This window comes from Meriones unguiculatus, chromosome 2, assembly GCF_030254825.1.
Source record: "Meriones unguiculatus strain TT.TT164.6M chromosome 2, Bangor_MerUng_6.1, whole genome shotgun sequence".
Classification (NCBI taxonomy): domain Eukaryota; kingdom Metazoa; phylum Chordata; class Mammalia; order Rodentia; family Muridae; genus Meriones; species Meriones unguiculatus.
Genome location: NC_083350.1, coordinates 168,515,602 through 168,536,855, shown reverse-complemented (window position 1 = coordinate 168,536,855; position 21,254 = coordinate 168,515,602). Strand labels below are relative to the sequence as shown.

The window sequence follows — 21,254 nt, the reverse complement described above, 5'->3', positions numbered from 1 at the left end:
ACCTTTAGTGTATGTAAATGTTACATAATTATGTACTGTGTTGTTTAGGGAATTATAACAGGTCCAATATAGGTATAATTACTTCATCAAAAGCTTTTCATCTGTGCTTTAGTTTTACAGTTGGAGAAGTCCTAAGTCTTGAAGAACAAATGTTTACCAGCTGTGTTAGTGTTTAAACTTGAAACTTGTTCTGATTGTTAGAATAGATAGGGATAATTTAAATGTAATTTTTATATTAAAATATGTAGCGTTCTTGAAGTTGGGTGATGGTTTTGCTAATACACTGAATTTTTAGTGTGAAGAGTGTGTATCTAAAATTTTTAAGAAGTTATGTTCTCTTAGATTTGTTCAGATGTCTATTTACCATTTGTCTTTATTTACCTTCAATTGGATAGAATTTTAAATACTTTTCAGACTTGAAAGTCTTGTGCTGTACTTCACTCATTTTCACTTTTGAACTAGGAGCTGGTAAATTTAATCAATAACCATCAGGTAACAGTAATAAGTGGTGAAACTGGCTGTGGCAAAACCACTCAGGTTACACAGTTCATCTTGGATAACTACATTGAAAGAGGAAAAGGGTCTGCCTGCAGAATCGTGTGTACTCAGCCAAGAAGAATTAGTGCCATTTCAGTAAGTAAGCTCTCACTTGAGAAAATTCCCATTCTCTATCTAAGGAGCCGGTTTTTAAAGTTTGCAATGATTCTTTATTAGACTCAGGATTTGTCCCTATGACAGCAAATACTTAATTGGCAAATATTTGATAATATTTACATATTATGGGGAGTGTCACTTTCATCAATAGTGGATGCTCACAAACTCAAGATTAATTATTTCCAGTAAAGACCTAAAAACTGAAAAGCCAACAACTGGTTATAGAATTGATAAATACACTGGAAACCATCTTCTCCAGGGTATGCTTTAGCCTCTGCCACTAGTGTACTCTGTTCTTTCAGTGGATGTTCCTTCAGTGTCTAAGTACATGAATAGTGGTGAAAGTTGGAACCCTTATTCCGCATTTCATGCTGTATTTTTGTAGACAGTGAGTTTTGAGTGAAGCTCCTCAGAGGAAGCTTGGAAGGATGAATAAGATATTGTTTCAGACATCTTTTTTTGCCTGAGTGGTTTAGCATAGATAATGTTAGTCCAGAATTGCAGGTAGTGATAGAAATCAGCAATGATTATTATTAAATTTCATTTTCCATTGTATTTGATAGCCAAAATGTATTAAAAAAAAAAAAAAAACCAAAGACTAGGAGTTAAATATTACTCTCTACTACAAATAAAAGAACAGTAAATAGAAGAGTAAATGAGAAATTATTAATATGCACTTAATTTCAAATTACAATTTTTAAGCTTGGACTGTGGTCTCCAACTTTTGTAGAAAAGTCAAAAAGTCAGTGATGAGATTGAAAGAATTTAGACTTGAAGATCTTTATAAAGATAAATGAGAAATGAAAGAAGCTGATAGTGTATCTTTCTCAAAGAAAACACATGGTTTTAGGTATCTCAAACTTCAGTAAAGTATCTCTAGTTTCTACACTCATCTGAAAGTCAGCTACTCTTCAACAGCCCTGGATTTTCAAGACAGTTACATACATTTGACTAAAGGAATTTGTGTTTTCTTTAAATTAAAGGTTGCTGAGAGAGTGGCCGCAGAAAGGGCAGAGACTTGCGGCAATGGTAATAGTACTGGATACCAGATTCGTCTCCAAAGGTAAACAGTGTTCACCTTGATTCATTTTTTTGTATGCAGATAGTTATTAGTGAAATGTTGAACCAGATTTTTTTCTTCCTCTTTTATGTTGGTTCTTGTTATTAGCATTAACATGTACTTTACATATTTTAAATTGTATTATTTGTGTGTATCCCTGTGTATATACCATGGCATGTAAGAGTGTGTGTGTGTGTGTGTGTGTGTGTGTGTCTGCGTGTCTGCGTGTGTCTGCGTGTCTGCGTGTGTCCTGCTCTTACAGGAGTCAGTTCTCTACCACGTTTCCTGTGGATTGAAGTAGGTTCCGAGGCTTGGTGCCAAGCAGAAGCATCTCGATAGGCCCCTTTATAAGTTTTTGAAGGACAATCAAGCAGAGTTTATTGAGCAGTAAAACAACAGTTCCCTGCAAGTGGTAGGGGCACTAGTGTACATTTTTGATACCACTTGTCTACCCCTTGATAGACTTTATTTCTTGATATTTGTATCATTGGCTTCATTATTGATCTCTACTAAACTTCTTTGTCGTTTCCTAGAGGTGAATAGAATTCTTTTTACCAAACCAGAAACTTAGGGCCTTTAAATTCATTCCATTTTTGAATGTTAAAGGTTACACTTGTAAAAAGAAACACTTTTAGTACCAATGTGAACTTAAAGGTACTATTTCCTATTACTTCCTTGCAGTAGATGCTGTTATAACTAAAAGTTAAGTAGAAAGATTCTTCTCAAGCTTTTGTGGAACTCAACACTTTCTTAGGAAAGAAAACCAAGAATCAATAACCTGTGTCTTTATTTACAGTCGGTTGCCAAGGAAACAAGGTTCCATTTTATACTGTACAACAGGAATCATTCTTCAGTGGCTCCAGTCAGACTCGTGAGTATGTTTCAGGGAAGGAATAAAAAAAAAAATATCAGCAAAGAACTGAGCAGGCTAACTCATGCTTGTAACCCCAGCACCCACCACCACCAAAGTTATGTAAACAAGAACACTTCACAGAGAGCCAAAGATATAATTTTTTGTTTCTTTGTTTGATTGGTTTTCTTTTTTTTTTCTTTTTTTATTTTTTATTCGAGTTAGGGTTTCTCTGCATAGCCCTGGATGTCCTGTAAACTATGCTGGCATTAAAATCAGAGATCCTTCCTCTGCCTCCTGGGTGCTGGTATTAAAGGCATGTGCCACCATGCCTGGCCAAAGATGTAATTATGAAACAGAACTGTGTTGTTGAAAGTGTTTATTTCCAGTTTTATACTGGGTTGTGATGTTTACACTTGTCTTTTAGGCGTTTATCCAGCGTCAGCCATATTGTACTTGATGAGATTCATGAAAGGAATCTGCAGTCAGATGTCTTAATGACTGTTATTAAAGATCTTCTCAATTTTCGATCTGACTTAAAAGTCATATTGATGAGTGCAACATTGAATGCTGAGAAATTTTCAGAATATTTTGGTGAGTAAAATTTGATAATATGCTATAAGAGGTATCAGGAAGTTTAACTTCAAAACAAAAAATCCACACAGTACTAGGTATAATAAATTTGAGTGTTGACTGTTGTTTTTATATTTTTCACTGTTTCCTGATGAAAGCCCCAAGCCTGTTTTTTCAAATGATAGTGTCACTTCTCTCCCACTATGACATTAGCTAGTTTCTTGGTGCTGTCGCCAGGTAATGAGGTGGTATCACTGAAATCAAATTCCAGGAATGAAAATGTTTATAGTCTTTTTTGGGGGCACGTGTGAATCTTCTTTGGCATTTGTGTATAGTCACAGGCTACTCTGACCTCTGCTGGTGATACTGTCAGTGCCCACTTAGGGAATGCTTTAGTGTGCTGGGTAGTAGTTAGCATCTGTCCTCTTTTCTTACAAAATCCTGTGAGTCAGTACTAGTATTGCTTCAGGTTTACAAATACGAATGCAGTCTCACAACTGTTAAATAACTTATCCAATGTTCTGTAATTAACATTGCATTATTAACAGATTCTGGGGGCTGGAGAGATGGCTCAGAGGTTAAGAGCCCTGACTGCTCTTCCAAAGGTTCTGAGTTTTAATTCCCAGCAACCACATGGTGGCTCACTACCACCTGTGATAGCTGGTGGCCTCTTCTGGCATGCAGCATACACGCAGGCAGGCAGAACACTGGATACATAATAAATCAATAACACGTTACAAAAAAAAAAACAGATTCTGAAACTAAATTTGAGCACATGAAAAAGTAAATTCTGTAGAATTTTTTTCAGAATCTTTCTTCCTTAAAATAATAATAGACATATTTGGGAGAAAAGATAAGTAATTGAAATGTAGTATCACCATAGGTGATGTATTTTCAGGTTTTTAAAATGCCTAAAAAATGCATGCCATTTCATTCTTCATAGCATTTTGGTTAGTTGGGGCAGGTACTGTGTCTTTCTAGTTGTTAGTAAGGCACCCAGACTTGATACGAATAACTCAGTTTGGTGCAGATGAGATACAGAACAGACGGTAGTTCAGGTCATTTGCCCTGAGCTTGTGTTTGTTTATTATGTGCTTTATTTGCTTGTTATGAGAGACACCAGCATTTCAGTGACAGCACTGAGATAATCTCTTGTGAGCATTAGGTGGAAACAGTGTAATATTTGGTAACTTCCTGTTTTTAACTTCCTGGCAGTGCCCATTTGGGAGCCACAGAGAGTAATGTCTTTTATCTAGTTTGTCAGCAAAACGAGGATTCATCATTTTACAATCTTGGGCAGTAGGTTTTTAATATATTTAAAGTTCAACATAAAATGGTTCTGTTTAGTATTCAGTGTTATTTTGTATAACTGAGCAGTTGTGTTCAGTTTATAGAAGTAAGATAACTATGAAAACTAAACTTGTCTTAAGTCAGCTGGGGAAAGTAGATGTAGACTGAAGTGTTTCTTAGGTTAAGAATATTGTGCTATCTTAGTGTGTTGATTTTTAATTTTTAACACTGCATACGAAGTCATGGATGTGTTTTATCTTTTATTATAGGTAACTGTCCATTGATACATATACCAGGTTTTACTTTTCCAGTTGTGGAGTATCTTTTGGAAGATATCATTGAAAAATTAAGGTAAACAGTGGGCAGTGAAATAAGTTAAAAAGTACTAATGTATCCCTCTTCTCTTTGTCAAGTTTATTCTTATAACTCATCATTGACATGTTACTAAATCCATTCATCAAGCATTTCTGAACTTTTTAAATTAGGATCATTTCCACAGACATCCAGGAATTTTAAAGCCAAAATCATTACCTTAGATTTCTGCAGGCTTTCCACCAGCACAGATAAACAAAGTGCATTTTGCCAAATGTATCTTATGCTTAGTTATAGTCTTCTACCTAGTTTTCTAGATGGTAAATTTAAAAGTGTGGTCTTTATCAAGCGGTATGGCAGTAGCTTACTAACTATGCTGACTAACCAGCTAATGCCACGTTTGTACCTACTCCCTGACACACTCAGCTAACGATTTTCATATTTAGATGTTAAGTACTTGCCAGGCACTTTGTCCCTTTTTTAGATTCCCATGCTAGTAATAGGGTAAGAGTATGAACTGCACGAGTCTGACTAAAAACTGGAAGATGAATACCTTCTGCAAGACTACAACTAGTTGGAGCAGGGACAGCATTTCCATCTGACTTCACCCCTCCTCCCCATTCCCTCTAGCTGCAGCCTCTGAACTCTGTGGGCCCTAAAGTATAGCTGCAATTTTTCCTTGTCTTCTCTAACCGCCCCCACCTCCCCATTTCTCTTTTTGTTTTTTTCAAGACAGGGTCTCTCAGTCTAGTCTTGGCTGTCCTGGACCTGATTTCTAGAACTCACTATAGCACCATAGAGTCACCATAGCACTAGACAGGATACTTAAAATTTAAGTACTAATTCTGGATCTCTCCTAACTTTTAACTGTGACCGCAGAGGTATGCACTTTCTAGCATAGATCTGATATTCCTGGAGATACTAATGCAAATCCTTAGGATTCAGAAATCTTATTTTTATATGCTCCACAAGGGATTCTTACGTGCAGATTGGTTTGGAAAAACTTTCAAAGTCTAAGTTATTCTATTAAACAGTCATTAAGTTGTATTTTGGGCCTTCTATTTATAAAAACTTTTATTTTGGAGCAAACTTAAAATTGAAGATAAATGTTAAATCAATTTTTCATTTAGATTATAAAAGATGTCATACAGATCTTACATGCTTTATATTTTGTGCAACGCTCTCTGGAAAATATAGAGAAAATATTGTTTAGACTCTGGTTTGAAATGTCTGGTGTAAAAACTCAGGCATACTTAAAGCCATAATGTTTCAAATGTGGGAAGATGCATAATGTTTTTTTTTATTTTAGATACGTTCCAGAACAAAAAGAACATAGATCCCAGTTCAAGAGGGGTTTCATGCAGGGTCATGTAAATAGACAAGAAAAAGAAGAAAAGGAGGCAGTCTATAAGGAGCGCTGGCCAGCCTATATAAAAGAACTGCGGACAAGGTAAGTGTGTCTTTGAGGCACGGGCACAGTGGCTGTGAGTACAGTGAACAAGGGGCGGGGGTGATTTCAGGTGTACCTGGAGGGGCAGGATCTCATTAGACTTACCTGCTGTTTATTATCCCAGTAATTTTAATTTTCTCTGATCTATAGATTGTTCATATGCAGACTGAGTTAACTTTAAGGTTTTATAGCTGATGAACCCACAGAAAACTTATCAAGCATTTCATAATTTTCTGTGTAATTTCGGTAGATACTCTGCAAGTACTGTAAATGTTTTGGAAATGATGGATGATGATAAAGTTGATCTGAATTTGATTGCTGCCCTAATTCGATACATTGTTTTGGAAGAAGAGGTTAGTTTTGTTTAGTTTTTTTTTTTTTTCAAGTAATTTACTTTAAAGTTTTCTTAACATATCAAAGCCATGACAGAATCATTTTCCTAAGTACTTTGTAAATAGTGGACTGCAAGAAAATCTCAAAATAACATATTTAGGCATTTAACCTATTTAAAGAAAAGACTAAACAAATTATCTCTGGATTGTAAATCTGAGGTTTTAAAGGAGTCTATTAATTTAAAAACCAAAATTCAAAGCTACTTTAATTTTAAAGAGGACTTAAATGTACATAGACTTGATTCCTAGTGTTATTATTACTGTGGTTTTCTGTTTATATAGTGATTTTCTGTTTATATAGGATGGTGCAATACTGGTCTTTCTACCAGGCTGGGACAATATCAGTACTTTACATGACCTCTTGATGTCACAAGTGATGTTTAAATCAGGTATTGTATAATGTATTATACTATGTAATTCCAAGGCTGATACTGAAATTCATGTAGTATGTAGAATCTTTTTCCCCTTTTTAATTTTAAGAGGTCGTTACTAAGGAGGCTACATTGGTATCAGATTTTGATCATCTAAGTTTGAGTGTTTTGCTTTAAGAAATTGAATGTTTTCTAACATTTCTGAGTTATAAATAAGGATGGGATGTACACTGTGAAGCTTTTTAGTTTTATGAAGGTATTATTTTAACCCTTCTTTAAACTTGCCTAATTTAATTAAGCCTTAAGGTTGCAAAATATTGATATTTAGGGACTTTCATTTTTTTTTTCCACCCTCATTGGTTTTGTTAATAGTCAGGATGGAGTTAATGGCCTTTTATGGATGTGATTTAGAAAGATAACTCCCACTACTGAGAATTGTTTCAAGAATTTGGGCAGGAGTTGGAGGCAAGAGTCAGTGGTTAAGAGTGCTGGCTGCTTTTCCAGAGGGTCCAGGTCCATGCCTCTGCACTCTGCATCGGGCAGCTGACAACTACTAGGAACTAGTTCCAGCGCATCAAGCTCAGTCTTACCTTCATAGGTACCTGTACACGTGGCCTGTCCTCACAGAAAGACACACATAACAGTAATAGAAAAAAATGTTCTTTATCTTAATTGATGAACAAATGCTTATCAGTATAAAAAAATTAACAAAGTCAAGCTTGATTTGACTGTATGTAAAAATATCAATTAAGAACGGTGTGACTTAGCACCTGAACTTATTATTTCATATATGTTCTGTATTGTTTTATGGGATTTTAATTTATATCACTTTTTAATTTTCAGATAAGTTTCTTATTATACCTTTACATTCACTGATGCCTACAGTAAATCAGACACAGGTATGTTCTTAAATTTCTTTCTTATTTGTTTTGTTCTGTATTGAGCAAACTACTTACTATGTTTTGTTTTGGTTTTGAAATTAAATTGAAATTACATTGTTTTCCCTTCCCTTTTCTTCCTCCAACCCTGCCTGCACGCGCCCCTCACCACTGCTCTTTCAAATGCATGGCCTGTCTTTCTTTGTTGGTGGTGGTGGTGGTGCTTTATATGTCTGTGGTGTGTGTGTGTGTGTGTTTCATGCATTGTTAAATATGTAAATATGGCCTGAGACCATATAATGTTGCTTATATGTATGCAATTATTAGGGCTGATCACTTGGTATTGGTTAACCAATTGATGTCTTCCTCAAGAAAGACTGTTTCTCTCCTCCTCTCAGCATGCCTTTGGTACCTGGAGCACTTTGTCTAGGGTTGAGGCCTCACAGCTTTCCTTTTTCATTGTTAGCATGTCTGTTGATGTTCTTGATCAGGTCTTGTTTAGGCAGGTGTATTGATGAGACTTCATATGTGTTGCTTCTCTGAAGTATCCAAGAGATGAAACTTTGAATTTCTCTGGCTCTTACAGTCTTTCCACCCCATCTTCTCCTATGATCTCTGAGCCTTAGGTACAGGAATTGTGTTGTAGATGTTATAGTTGGGACTGTGCAGCTATCTCTTGTTCTCTGCCTTTTGATAGTCTCTTGCAAATAGATTTTTTGTTTGTTTGTTTGTTTGCTTTGTTTTTATGAGTGATGCGACCCATACTTACTGTGGACATAAGGATAAATACTTAGTACTAGTCCAGAATTATACTGGTTTAAAGGTAATACTTCTTGGTTTTCCTCCAAGATCCATAACTTCACTATTCCTGGGTTCTTGGTTAGGTTCTCAGTGGCAGACATGCTTTCCATATTGTTGATTGGGCATTAAGCCCAATTAGAGGGCTCTTTGTTGCTTATTACCAAGATAATGCACTCCAGTCTTCCAGCCTTGCACACTTAGGGTTAGGGGTGTCATGTCACACAGGTACCTATTTTAGTTCATAGGCATCATAGTAGGGTAGAACTGTTGCTCTTTCTTTCCTCCCTTTGAAGCCTTATGGAATCATGAGAGCTAATTTTCAGGAGGAGGAGGCTTTTAGGTCAAAACCAGCTGGCATCCCCTGGGTTGTATGTCTGAAGTACGCGGTGTCTTCAGCAATGGGAGACAGCCAAGGGCAACAGCAATAGCATGTGTCTGGGGAGTCTCCTAGACAGCCCTGACCAGCACCTCAGGACAAAAGAGCGTGTCCTAGTCACCTGGTATTGAAGTTTTCCTTATCTAGTCAATGGCTGCTGGGGGATTGACGTCCCAGATGGAAAAATTTCACTTAAACTATATATATTCACAGGCTTGTTGTATTATTTTTTTTTCCTTCAAAGAAACACTTTAAACTAGTGATCCATGTTTAAAATACTTTATTAAGAGCCATTTCTTTGGAGAATGGTTTTACAAAAACTTAACCATGGTAAATTACTATCAGATTACTTTTGTGAGTGTTAGGAAAGTTTAAAGAAATGGTTTCATCAGTAACTGGTTTAGGTTTCCTGAATCTAAAAAATAAAAAAAGTAAATACCACTAAAAAACACAACCTGGAATGACTGTAACATATTACACATTGGTGTTTGAGATTGTGATTTATCACAATTAGTATATTAAGAGATTTCCTATTTTATCAGTAACGTATTACATTATCCAGGATTCTCTTAATGAGAATGGTAACGGTGTCTTCAGACCTTAGTAGAGTAAAATGAAGTGGGTCAAAATGTACTTTTCTTTCTTTTCAGTCTTTTTATTCTTTTTCATAAGAAAATAACTATGACTCTTTCAAGTGTGTTTGGGAACACTTTGATGGAGATCTAACATGTTGGGTTAGAGGAAGACAGTGAGAAAGAGTGAACTTTATTATTGAAGAATAGATAAAAGTGGAACTAACGTGGAGGTTCTTCCATCCTTGATAACCAAACCTAGTAGTGTAGGCATACACTTGCTAGAGCATATGTGCTTACTACTAACTGAGAGCTCTATCTTATAAATCAAGGATGAGTGCATTCTTTTGAGTGAGTGTATGAGGTACATCCTTGTGCTACTCAACTACTTCTGTTCCTTCAACTTTGGTGGCATTGTTAGGGGCTGTATTATTTGTAGGATTTGACATTTGAAGAGGATATTTTTCCTTCAGTTTAATATCAAGTTGGTCATGCTGCAGCTCTTGACATCCATTCTTAGGGCAAGGTATCTGCCTCTTTGGTTGGTAAGTCTTTGTTTGGCTTTGTAAATCTTGTCCCTAGACCAAAGCTGTTTTTTTCTACTTTATAGTCATCAGCTTTTGTTAAATATGAGCTAAAAGTTGGAGTTACTAGGAAAAAAGGGAAAGAGAATGGGATTAGGAGGGGACAGGGAGGGGGCTACAGCTGGGATACAAAGTGAATAAATAAATTGTAATTAATTAAAAAATTATTAATTAAAAAAGTTGGAGTTACTTTGTTTGCCTCTTGTTTATGATACACTTCTGACATCTGGTTTATCACGGGAGGATTTCATCATGTTGAAAATGTGCGTGTTAATTGATCAATAAAAAAGACATATATTTTAAAAAAATAAATGCTAAAAATCACAATGTCTCAGGAAATAACACTGTAAAAGCATGTCAGAAATTAGTATACTTTTGATGTATTTGTTCTTACAGGTATTTAAAAAAACTCCTCCCGGTGTTCGGAAAATAGTGATTGCTACCAACATTGCAGAGACTAGGTAAAAACTATTTTAAATATCAGCTATTGATGATTACATAAGTTTTTGAGCTCCATACATTATTAATAGTTTAACCTTTATTCTCTGTAAGATACTTTGTAATCTCTTTTTAAAAAGATCACTTTTTAAAAAGATCACATTAGTTATAGATGGCAAATATAAACTGTAGTTTTTGTAAAACTGTTCTTCCATTTTTAGTTCTCTATTTCAATGTCTCGTAAGTATTTTTTATTCAAAACTTCTCTAAAGAATCATGAGAGCTTCTATAGGTATAGTCCTTTTGTCTTTTGTCCAGTTAGGAATAGTACTATTTTGTAATTTTATAATTGCTTGCAGTCTTAAACATTTCTAATGCTCTACTGGGGTAACTTACAGCTCAGTTGTTGAAACAAATTATGTTTTAGAAGCAGCTGTTAAACTCTAGTGCTTAAGGGCCTCAGAACTGGTCCTAAGGTAGTAGAGATGCTAAGAAAATGGGTATGGGCAGATGAGAATGTAGCCTGTGATCTAGTCATTTGCCACCGCTACCACTGTACATGCAGATACGGCCTGCAGTCAGGTGCTTGACTGCTGTGAAACTGAAAAATGTGAGAAGAGTAGGTAAGGTCCTGAACTAATAAAATCCACGTGATCCAGTAAAAAGTACTTAAATGAATTTAAAAAAAGAACAAAAAACTTCCTATAGGCTTGCTATAATACTCCTCTCGATGTACTTTTAATAGTTTGTGTTTCTGTTTTCATACAGCATCACCATAGATGATGTGGTTTATGTAATAGATGGAGGAAAAATTAAAGAAACACACTTTGACACACAGAACAACATCAGTACTATGTCTGCTGAGTGGGTTAGTAAAGCCAATGCCAAGCAGAGGAAAGGTAGAGCTGGAAGGTAAGATGGAAATAATATCCAGGGCCTTGAGAACATGGGAAAAATTTGTGAGCAATTATATTGCTGTGATTTAAGTTATTATTAGGAGAGTTACCTTGCACAATTTATTGAACTCAACACTTTTGAGGCTTTAGCGTTTGATTTTTAATTTAAATTGGCATGTAAAATAACAAGTATGTAACATTTTTATACATTTATATAGTGTACTTTCCCCTTATTTCTTTCCTTTACTCAGATAGTTTCTCCTTGTTCCATGTAACATACATTCTATTCTCTCTTCCACATGCCTCCTTCATTTTCATTTCTTTCTTCCCACTTATCAACCCTGTTACAGAATCTTATGACTGTCCACCTACCTGTCTGTTCATCACCTGACTAACTCATGTAACATATCTCAAGTTTACATGGAGATTCTGCATAGGAGTGAAGATTTGGTATTTGCCTTTCTGGACGCTTTCCTGTGGGTGTTACCATTTCATCTTTACAATGGACTAAAATGCTGTTTGTGTGTGTCTACCACATTTTCTTTAAGTATCTATCTGTTGATTGGCAGTTAGTCTGACTCTATATCTTGACTTTTTTAATTCAGGCAGCACTTACGTGGCTACGCTAGTACTGCTGTTGTCTGCTGACTTAGATTCCTTTGCATGTGTACTTGGGAGCAGCACAGTCGTGTCTTGAGTTAATTCTTTGTAGTTTTTGAGCACCCTTCATACTGATTTACTTGATGGGTATGCCCGTTTACATTGCACTAGCAGTATCCTGGGTGTCCCTTTTCCCCACATCGCCACTAACACTTGTTGTTAGCCATTATGAAGAGGTGAAATGGAGTTCAGTGTAGTTTGAATTTGCATTTTCCCATGCCTAACTACTACAACAACACATTTTAAAATAAAATAATTTTATTCTACTTTTTTGGGGAAATTATTTGCCAAGTTTTCTATTTCATGATTTTTTTTTTCCAATGGCCTAGTCTACGTGGTTAAAAATAAGCTTTATTAGTTGCATCACTTACAGTTTGTTTCATGTTTGCTTTTAAAGCATGTATTACCTAATTAGAACTATATGAGTGTCATCTCCTCTCCTGAGTGCTCTGTTTGCTTAATTCTTGCTTCTCAGCTGAGGTAAACAATTACCTTTTTTAAGAATAAGGAATTAAATTATAGAGAAGTGAAATAACTTGTGCAGGGTCCCAGAGCTTTGTACATAGCAGAGACAGAAACTAAATTCAAGCCGTCTGGGTTTCTGTTTACTGTCCCTTTAAGCAGTACCGATTCTGACCACGACTTGTCAGTGAATACACAAGGGAACCACTTTTTCTCCATTGATGTGGTAGTAACATAAGAAATAAAAACATCTGTTTTAATGATGAGAACAGTGTTTGTCTTGACCTTTACACAGACTTGCCTGCTGCTGCTTTTTGATTGAGTGCTTAGAGTATTTTATATTAGTGGCGGAATCCTGTCTGGTGTATAGAAGACTTTTCCTTTGCCCCTAGTAAAAAGAAAAGCATCACTAGTCTTCCACATGGGCTCATGTAAGGAAAGGAAAATTGAAGAAAACTTTAGTGGCCATTTCATCATCCCTTTGTTTTAAATGTGTGCTCAATCAATAAAGTTCTGGCTTGCTTGCTATAATCTTTATTGTTTGTCCCTGTTTAACCTGAGTTCTAGACAATTTCTTACATTTTGACATTGATACTTCACAAAGCCTGATTAGATTGATGGTGGGTTATTTTGGAGACCAGGGAAAAACAAAAACAACAAGAACAAAAGCCAAATACCATGTGGTTCCTTCTGGAAATTCCATTAGTTTCTGAGATGCTATATAATCGTGCCTCCAGAGAGATGTTAGATAATAGATAATAACTCTTTGTAGACTTACAGCAAACAAAACAAACAAAAATACCCAAAAGTTTAAATCATTTATTGCTATGGCAGCCAGAGTCTTTTGAAATATTATTCTGTTCAGAAATATATGAATCCTGTCATATCGGTTGTGGCACTAAGTTATGAACCTAAAAGAGTTTCTAATGTCTGAGAGCTCACTAGATAGAACATATTTAAATATGGTCTTTAATTAATAAATGTAGCTTAAGATAGTGCAACGTTTGTTACAAAGTAGGCTTATAGGCCATATTTGTTGTTACAACTCTAAGCCTGACCAGAATACAGCTGTAGTTTGAGCAAGGAAAGATGAACTTCAGAAATGGGGAACCAAATTGTGGGTGGGAATATCTGTCATTGCTCTCTAAAACGGGAGCGTGAGAACTACCAAGACATAGAGGTGAGTTCTAGTGTTCTGTAACACGGGACAGCTGTAGTTCAGAGTAATAGATGCATTATAAGGGCTAAAGGAGAGATGCTTAAAAGCTTAGATAACAAAATAAGGATATGCAAATGGATTGGTGTAGTTAATGCAAATATGTATTCAAATATATTACACATACTTAAAATTATTAATGTATTATGTATTAAAAAATGTCTTAGAAAGAAACTAGAACTACAAAAAAAAAATAAAATTTGGACATTGGGTGTAGGGTCCTTCCAAATAAATATGAAGGAAATAAGGTTTTATAGATGTAAAATAACCATTATGTTTATGGCTTGTGAGAAATGGATACTGGATACTTTGCCTTCCTGCTCTTTCTTTGGCGTTCTAAATGTCGTGTTCTTGATCTTTTTTTCTTCTATTTTTTTTTTTTTTTTTTAAGAGTTCAGCCTGGTCACTGTTATCATCTATATAATGGCCTTAGAGAAAGTCTTTTGGATGACTACCAACTACCAGAAATTTTGAGAACTCCTTTGGAAGAACTTTGTTTGCAAATAAAGGTATATTAGTTGAGAGAATTAACAAACTAAAAGAAGGGTGATATTACAGTTTTCAACATTTTTAATGGAAGAAGTATAGTATGAACCTACAAAAAAGACTGGGTTTTATGCACTTCATTTTGTTTATGTGAGGAAGCTACTTAAACTTCCATCTGATGTGTATCAAACAGCTGTTAACATTAGAATCAGGGTACCTGTGTTTGGTTGCTGCTTTCTGTCTGGAAACCTTGTTCTGCTTCACTGAGCAGCTTGCTGCATAAAGTCCTAAAACAGTGCTGGACATGTAACAGTAACTGTCAGATGCCGCTTCCGATTCTGAGGTCCAGTGCATTGAACCCACGACTTGATATTAGGCAAGCTCCACCGCCGAGCTGTTGTCTCAGACCCCTCCCTTCTCTTCTTTTGGACTTTGAGGTGGTCTCAGTAACTGGCTCAAGGTCAACTTCAACAGCCTCCTAACTAGCTGGTGCTCTGTGCCTGTACCACCAGATCTTGCTAGCTGTTCTTGTATCTTCAGATACCATACTTTCTGCATGTGTGTTCACGAGGGTGCTCGTTGGTACACATGCTCCACTAGCCCTGCCTGTAAGGTAGTCAGTAATCACCTTGTTCTGATAACTGTCCTCACTAGATTTCCTTTTAGAAAGTGCTATTTATGTTTTTGGCTGCATGTTTTTATGTCTTTTTGATCTATATTTAACTAATTTGTCTCCACAGATTTTAAGGCTAGGTGGAATTGCTTATTTTCTGAGTAGATTAATGGATCCACCATCAAATGAAGCAGTAATGCTCTCCATAAAACATCTAATGGAACTGGTAAATTTGATTTTCCTGCAGTATAACTTGAATTTAGCATGTTAGGCCACTACTTAAAAGCTTTTATTACTCCAGAGTAATAACCCTGTCAGGTTTGATAGGACAATTTTTGCATGTTTTTAAGATACAAATTTTCATGAGTTTTGTTGCAAGACGAATTTAAAATTTTATGAAATCTTGAACTATTTCTTTAGTGGTCTTCATTAAGTGTTCTTGAACTAGGTTGGTTAATGCTACTCTTTGTTATTACTCTGATGCTGTGTTGTCAGATTCAATAATTTAATGGTAGTGTAGCATTTGGCAGAGGCAGCCATCATATTTTGAAAGAATATAAACAGATGGCTCTTTGTGTGATGCTGTAACAATCCTTGAACTGTCATTCACTACTGTAACTTATCTCCGTAGAACAAGACCTTCTGCTTTGTTAGTTCCTTTTTATGCTCTGAGAAACTCTTTAAGTGCCTACGTGGTTGACAGTCGTTCTTGTTGAGAGTTATAGGACTGGCCATGAATTAATTCCCACAATTGTAAGAGAAGCACAAGATTAGAAGTGCTGTCTACTGCTGTTTGCAGCTATGTGTGGTAGTTGAAATTATGACTCAATTGGAAATTCATTACCTCAGTTATACTCACGTGTTCTTTATGGCACCTCTCTGTACTGTACTGGAACATGCAGAAAAAGAATGTTCTTATCTGCACAAACATGTTGGTTGGAGGGTGCCAAGGACATGTTGTATTTATATATATGTCACAAGTTTGGAAACCATCCATGTAGATAATTTTTTAAATTTTGGATTTTGTAACACTGTGATAGGCTTTTAAAATAATTAACTTCCTAAATTAACCCTGTAAATTTTCAGTCGTGTCCTTGTATTCCCTTGGTCTCTTCAGGATAACTTCTCTAGGCGCCCTTATCTGAACCAGATCACCCGGGGACTGGAGCAGCACTCACTCGCATATGTGCCCGACCTCTTTTGCATCGTAGCACTTAACTCGACACACGGGACTGTGCATTCCACCCACTCCTTGTCTTTTCATAACTGTTTAACCATGGGTCGTTTTCTTTATTTCTGATGTAACATTTCCGATTGTAGATTGTGTTTGTTTAAGTTAGCCTTTACTAACATTAGAATTTAATTTTTGTGTTGAAGGTACTTAAACCAGTGTTTGGGGCATTTGTGGTTTAAGAGAATGAATAGTGGCCCTATGTTTGACAGCTAGCTACAGCAGCTTTTGGTGGAATGCTTTGCTGGGCCCACTGTAAGATTATACTCTTCCTTTTCAGAGTGCTTTGGATAAGCAAGAAGAATTAACACCTCTTGGCGTCCATTTAGCCCGATTGCCTGTTGAGCCACATATTGGAAAAATGATTCTCTTTGGAGCTTTGTTCTGTTGCTTAGATCCAGTCCTCACTATCGCTGCCAGCCTCAGCTTTAAAGATCCCTTTGTCATTCCATTGGTAAGAAAGACAGAAAAATGTCTAGGCATTTTTAATGTGAAAAGTGTTTACTGCTCACATCTATTTTTCATTAGATTTTCAGGAAAATATCCATCATTATTATGTCAGAAAAATTTAAGTTACAATTGCTATTTTTTAGGGAAAGGAAAAGATTGCAGATGCAAGAAGAAAGGAATTGGCAAAGGAAACTAGAAGTGATCACCTGACAGTTGTGAATGCATTTGAGGTAAGGAAAAAATCTAGCTCTGCTTTATAGAAGGTTACTCAAGAGCATGTTTTAAAATACTTTTAAATGACCATATTTATATCTCCGGAATAAATAAAAAAACTGGTTAAAATTTGGTGGATAATTTATAAAAATGAACTTTTTGTCTTACATAAGAGCTTATCTCTATCTTTTGGGAAAAGACATATAAAAAGTAAGGCTGAAACAGATAACCACTTTATCTTGTTTTTCATATATGATTGTCCTTTACTTTGTGTTACCTTCATGACAGTCTTCATTAATACTCTACTTTTACAGTCAGTGATACGATCTTTTAATAGGCTATCGAAATCATGTACGTGTGTATATAAATATATATACACATGTATGTATGTATGTAAATACTACTTCAGTTCATATACTGTTAAACGCGCGCACGCACACACACACAAACACAATATTTAGGGTTGCCCATGTATTGGATAACCAATTTGAGGACTATTTCTGCCATTTTCAGCATTAGTTCTTTGTTGCCTATAGTTCTTTGTCTAGGGTTGAGGCCATATGAGATTTTGCCCTCCCATGTTAGTCTGTGGGTATCATCCATGTTCAGTTCTTATTTAGACAGCCTCGTTGATGAGACTTTGTGGGTGTAATTTTTCTGATGTTTCTAGGAGATGAACTCTCACAGCAAACTTGCTGTTCTTATGGCTCTTTTACCCTTTCTCGTGCTGCCATGATCTTTGAGCCTTAGGTGCAGGTATTGTGTTGTAGATTTATCAGTTGGGATTAGGCAGCACACAGTCTTCTGTTTTTGCCTTTTATTTGGTTGTAGGTTTTTATGGTCCCTGTTATAAGTAGATGTTTCTTTGACAAAACCTTTACTTCTTTGTGGGCATGAAGATAATGTTTAGAATATAGTTGGGAATTTGCTGGAGAGGTGGTTATAGGTTCTCTCCCCAGGGTCTATGACTTCAGTGATTAGGTTTCCAGCAGCAGACATGCTTTCCTTCTTGTTGATCATGCATTGGTTACCACCAAGGTATGCATGCCTCTAGCGGAAACTTAAGGACATTGTGTCATGCTGTTCATTGTTTTAGTTTATAGGCATCGTAGCTGGGTAGAATTATTGGTTGCTTCTCTCCCTTGAAAACTTGCATAGCACTTTCTGGTACTGTGAGAACTAGCCCTCCAAGATACTTTTAGGTCAGAACCAGATGGGGGGGGTTGTGTCCAAAGTATATGGTTGACTTCAGTGATAAGGGCTTAGCTTCAGCCACCAGAGGTAACCAAGGGCAACAGCAGCAGCCTGTTTTGAAAGTCTCCTGGACAAACTCAACCAACAGCATTTCTGATGCCCTGTGTTGGGGTTTTTGTTAGACTATGGCTCTTGAGGAAAACATTAGTTTGCCTAGGTAAGAAATGTTATTTAAACTGGACATCTATATGTATATATAGGCACATATGTATTATATGTAATTTTAGGTAGATAATAACAGGATTACTTATGACCTTCGATTTACCCTCTTTTTCTATAAATACTCCAATTAAGTACAATGTGCACAAGCACACACATTTTTAAATTGTAGTTTTTAATTTTCGCACTTGTCAATTGTTGGCCTAAATTCCTGAGCAAATAAGGTCCTATTCAGAAAATTATTTCCTACATAGGATCGGATCATTGATCCATTTAGAGTTACTTTTTGTCCAAGGTGATAGATATGGGTCTAATTTTATTCTTCTGTGTATGAATAGTTTGCTCAGCACCATTTGTTGAAAATGGGTTTCTTTTCTCCAGCTTATGTTTTGGGCATATCTGCCAATTATTAAATGACTGAAGTTATATGTATTCATTTTGGGCCTTTGATTTTGTACCTTTGGCTTACATGTTTAGCTTTGGGTCAGTACTGTATTTTTTTTTTTTTTAATTACTATGGTTTTGTAATATATCTATAAGATCTGGAATTATAATTCCTCTAGCACTGTTCTATTTTGCCCAGTTTTGTTTCAGCTATCCAGGGTGTTTTGTGGTTCTGCATGACTTTTAGGATATGTTTTTTGTTTTTGTTTTTGTTTTTTTAATTTATGTTGAGTGAGATAGATATTTTGATTGGGATTACATTGAATTTGTAAAGAGATTTTTGATAGAATGGAAAATTTTAGCAATCTAAATACAAGGTATCTTTCCATTTTCCAGTGTCTTTTTCTTCAGAAATTCTTCACCTTCTTGATTAGTTTATTCCTAGGTATTTAATTTTTTTTAATTTTTATTTTTTATATTAGTTAGTTTATTTCCTTTGTATCTCAGCTGTAGCCCCTTCCTTCATTCCCTCCCAATCCCACTCTCCCTCCTTCATCTCCTCTGTCCCTCTCTAAGTCTATCAATAGGGGAGGTCCTCCTTCCCTTCCATCTGACCCTACTTTATCAGGTCTCATCAGGACTAGCTGCAGTATCCTCCTCTGTGACCTAGAAAGGCTGCTCCGCCACTGAATTCATGTCAGAGACAGTCTCTGTTCCCCTTACTAGGGTAAACCCACTTGGATGCTGAGCTACCATGGGCTACATCTGAGCAGGGGTTCTAGGTTATATCCATGCATGGTCCTTGTTTGGAGAATCCGTCTCAGAAAAGACCCCTGTGCCAGATATATTTGGTCCTTGTGTCGCTCCTTTCCTCCCCAAGTCTTACTAACTCCCTCTTCTTTCATATGATTCCCTGCACTCTGCCCAAGGTTTGGATATGAGTCTCAGCATCTGCTTTGATACACTGCTAGGTAGAGTCTTTCAGAGGCCCTCTGTGGTAGGCTCCTGTCCTTTTTCTTGTTTTCTTCACTTCCAATGTCCATCCCATTTGTCTTTCTAAGTGAGGGTTGATCATCTTACCCTGGGACCTCCCTTCTTGTTTAGCTTCTTTAGGTGTACAGATTTTAGTATGTTTACCCTTCCTTATAGGTCTAGTATCCACTTATAAGTGAGTATATACTGTGTGTGTCTTTCTGCTTCTGGATACCTCACTCAGGATGATCTTTTCTAGATCTTACCATTTGCTGCAAATTTCATGATTTCCTTGTTTTTAATTGCCGAATAGTATTCCCTTGTGTAAATGTACCACAGTTTCTATATCCATTTCTCCATTGAGGGACATCTGGGTTTTTTCCAGGTTCTGGCTATTACGAATAAAGCTGTGACAAACATGGTTGAGCAAATGTCCTAGTTGTGTACTTGAGCATATTTTGGATATATGCCTAGGAGTGGTATAGCTGGATCTTGAGGAATTACTATTCCTAATTGTCTGAGAAAGCGGCTGACTGATTTCCAGAGTGGTTGTACAAGTTTGCATTCCCACCAGCAGTGGAGGAGGGTTCCCTTTCTCCACAAACTCTCCAGCAAGTGTTGTCACTTGGGTTTTTGATCTTAGCCATTCTGATGGGTGTAAGGTAAAATCTCAGGGTCGTTTTGATTTGCATTTGCCTGATAGCTAAGGACATTGAACATCTCTTTAAGTGTTTCTCTGCCATTCTATATTCCCCTACAGAGAATTCTCTGTTTAGCTCCATACCCCATTTTTTAATTGGATTGCTTGATTTGTTGCTTTTTAACTTCTTGAGTTCTTTATATATTCTGGGTATTAGCCCTCTGTCAGATATAGGGTTGGTGGAGATCCTTTCCTGGTCGTTTTGTTCTGAAGACAGTGTCCTTTGCTTTACAGAAGCTTTTCAGTTTCATGAGGTCCCATTTATTGATTGTTGCTCTTAGAGCCTGTGTTGTTGGTGTTCTGTTCAGGAAGTTGTCTCCTGTGCCAATGAGTTCTAGGCTCTTCCCCACTTTTTCTTCTGACTTAGTGTGTCTGGTTTTATGTTGAGGTCTTTGATCCACTTGGACTTCAGTTTTGTGCAGGGTGATAAATATGGATCTATTTTCATTTTTCTGCATGTAGACATCCAGTTGGACCAGCACCATTTGTCGAAGATGCTCTCTGTTTTTCATTGAATGGTTTTGGCATCTTTGTCAAAAATCAAGTATTCATAGGTGTGTGGGTTTATTTCTGGCTCTTCTATTCGGTTCCATTGATCCACCATTCTATTTCTATGCCAATATCATGCCGTTTTTATTACTAGGTATTTAATTTTCTTGGATATTATTTTGAATAGAAGTGTCCATCTTTTTCTCTGAATGTTTGTTGCTGATATATAGAAAAGTTATTTAAAAGTTACTGGGTTTTGCATATGAATTCTTCATCCTGCCACATTGCTGAACTGTCATAATTTTTGGGAACATTTATACATAATGTCATAAGAAGTAGGGATAATTTGACTTAATTCTCTATTTGTATCCCTTTAATTTCCTTCTCCTTACTTATTGCTGTAGCTAGTGGTTCACGCACAATACTGAAAAGGAGTGGGGAGTGAGGATAATAGTCCCTGTCTCATTC

At 36.3% G+C, this 21,254-nt stretch overlaps 1 protein-coding gene across 1 annotated transcript in view; it reads left to right on the top strand.

Moving 5' to 3' along the window:
• The window catches only part of Dhx36 (DEAH-box helicase 36), a 40,415-nt gene that overhangs the window by 7,829 nt on the left and 11,332 nt on the right, over positions 1–21,254 (top strand). Inside the window, exons 5-19 of the mRNA XM_060378382.1 lie at positions 463–633; positions 1,638–1,717; positions 2,511–2,585; positions 2,992–3,158; positions 4,697–4,778; positions 6,049–6,189; positions 6,440–6,542; positions 6,883–6,970; positions 7,796–7,851; positions 10,560–10,624; positions 11,370–11,513; positions 14,227–14,344; positions 15,062–15,160; positions 16,446–16,619; positions 16,759–16,845. Coding sequence (XP_060234365.1) covers positions 463–633; positions 1,638–1,717; positions 2,511–2,585; positions 2,992–3,158; positions 4,697–4,778; positions 6,049–6,189; positions 6,440–6,542; positions 6,883–6,970; positions 7,796–7,851; positions 10,560–10,624; positions 11,370–11,513; positions 14,227–14,344; positions 15,062–15,160; positions 16,446–16,619; positions 16,759–16,845 — 1,650 coding nt within the window. The remainder of the gene's footprint in view (positions 1–462; positions 634–1,637; positions 1,718–2,510; positions 2,586–2,991; positions 3,159–4,696; positions 4,779–6,048; positions 6,190–6,439; positions 6,543–6,882; positions 6,971–7,795; positions 7,852–10,559; positions 10,625–11,369; positions 11,514–14,226; positions 14,345–15,061; positions 15,161–16,445; positions 16,620–16,758; positions 16,846–21,254) is intronic.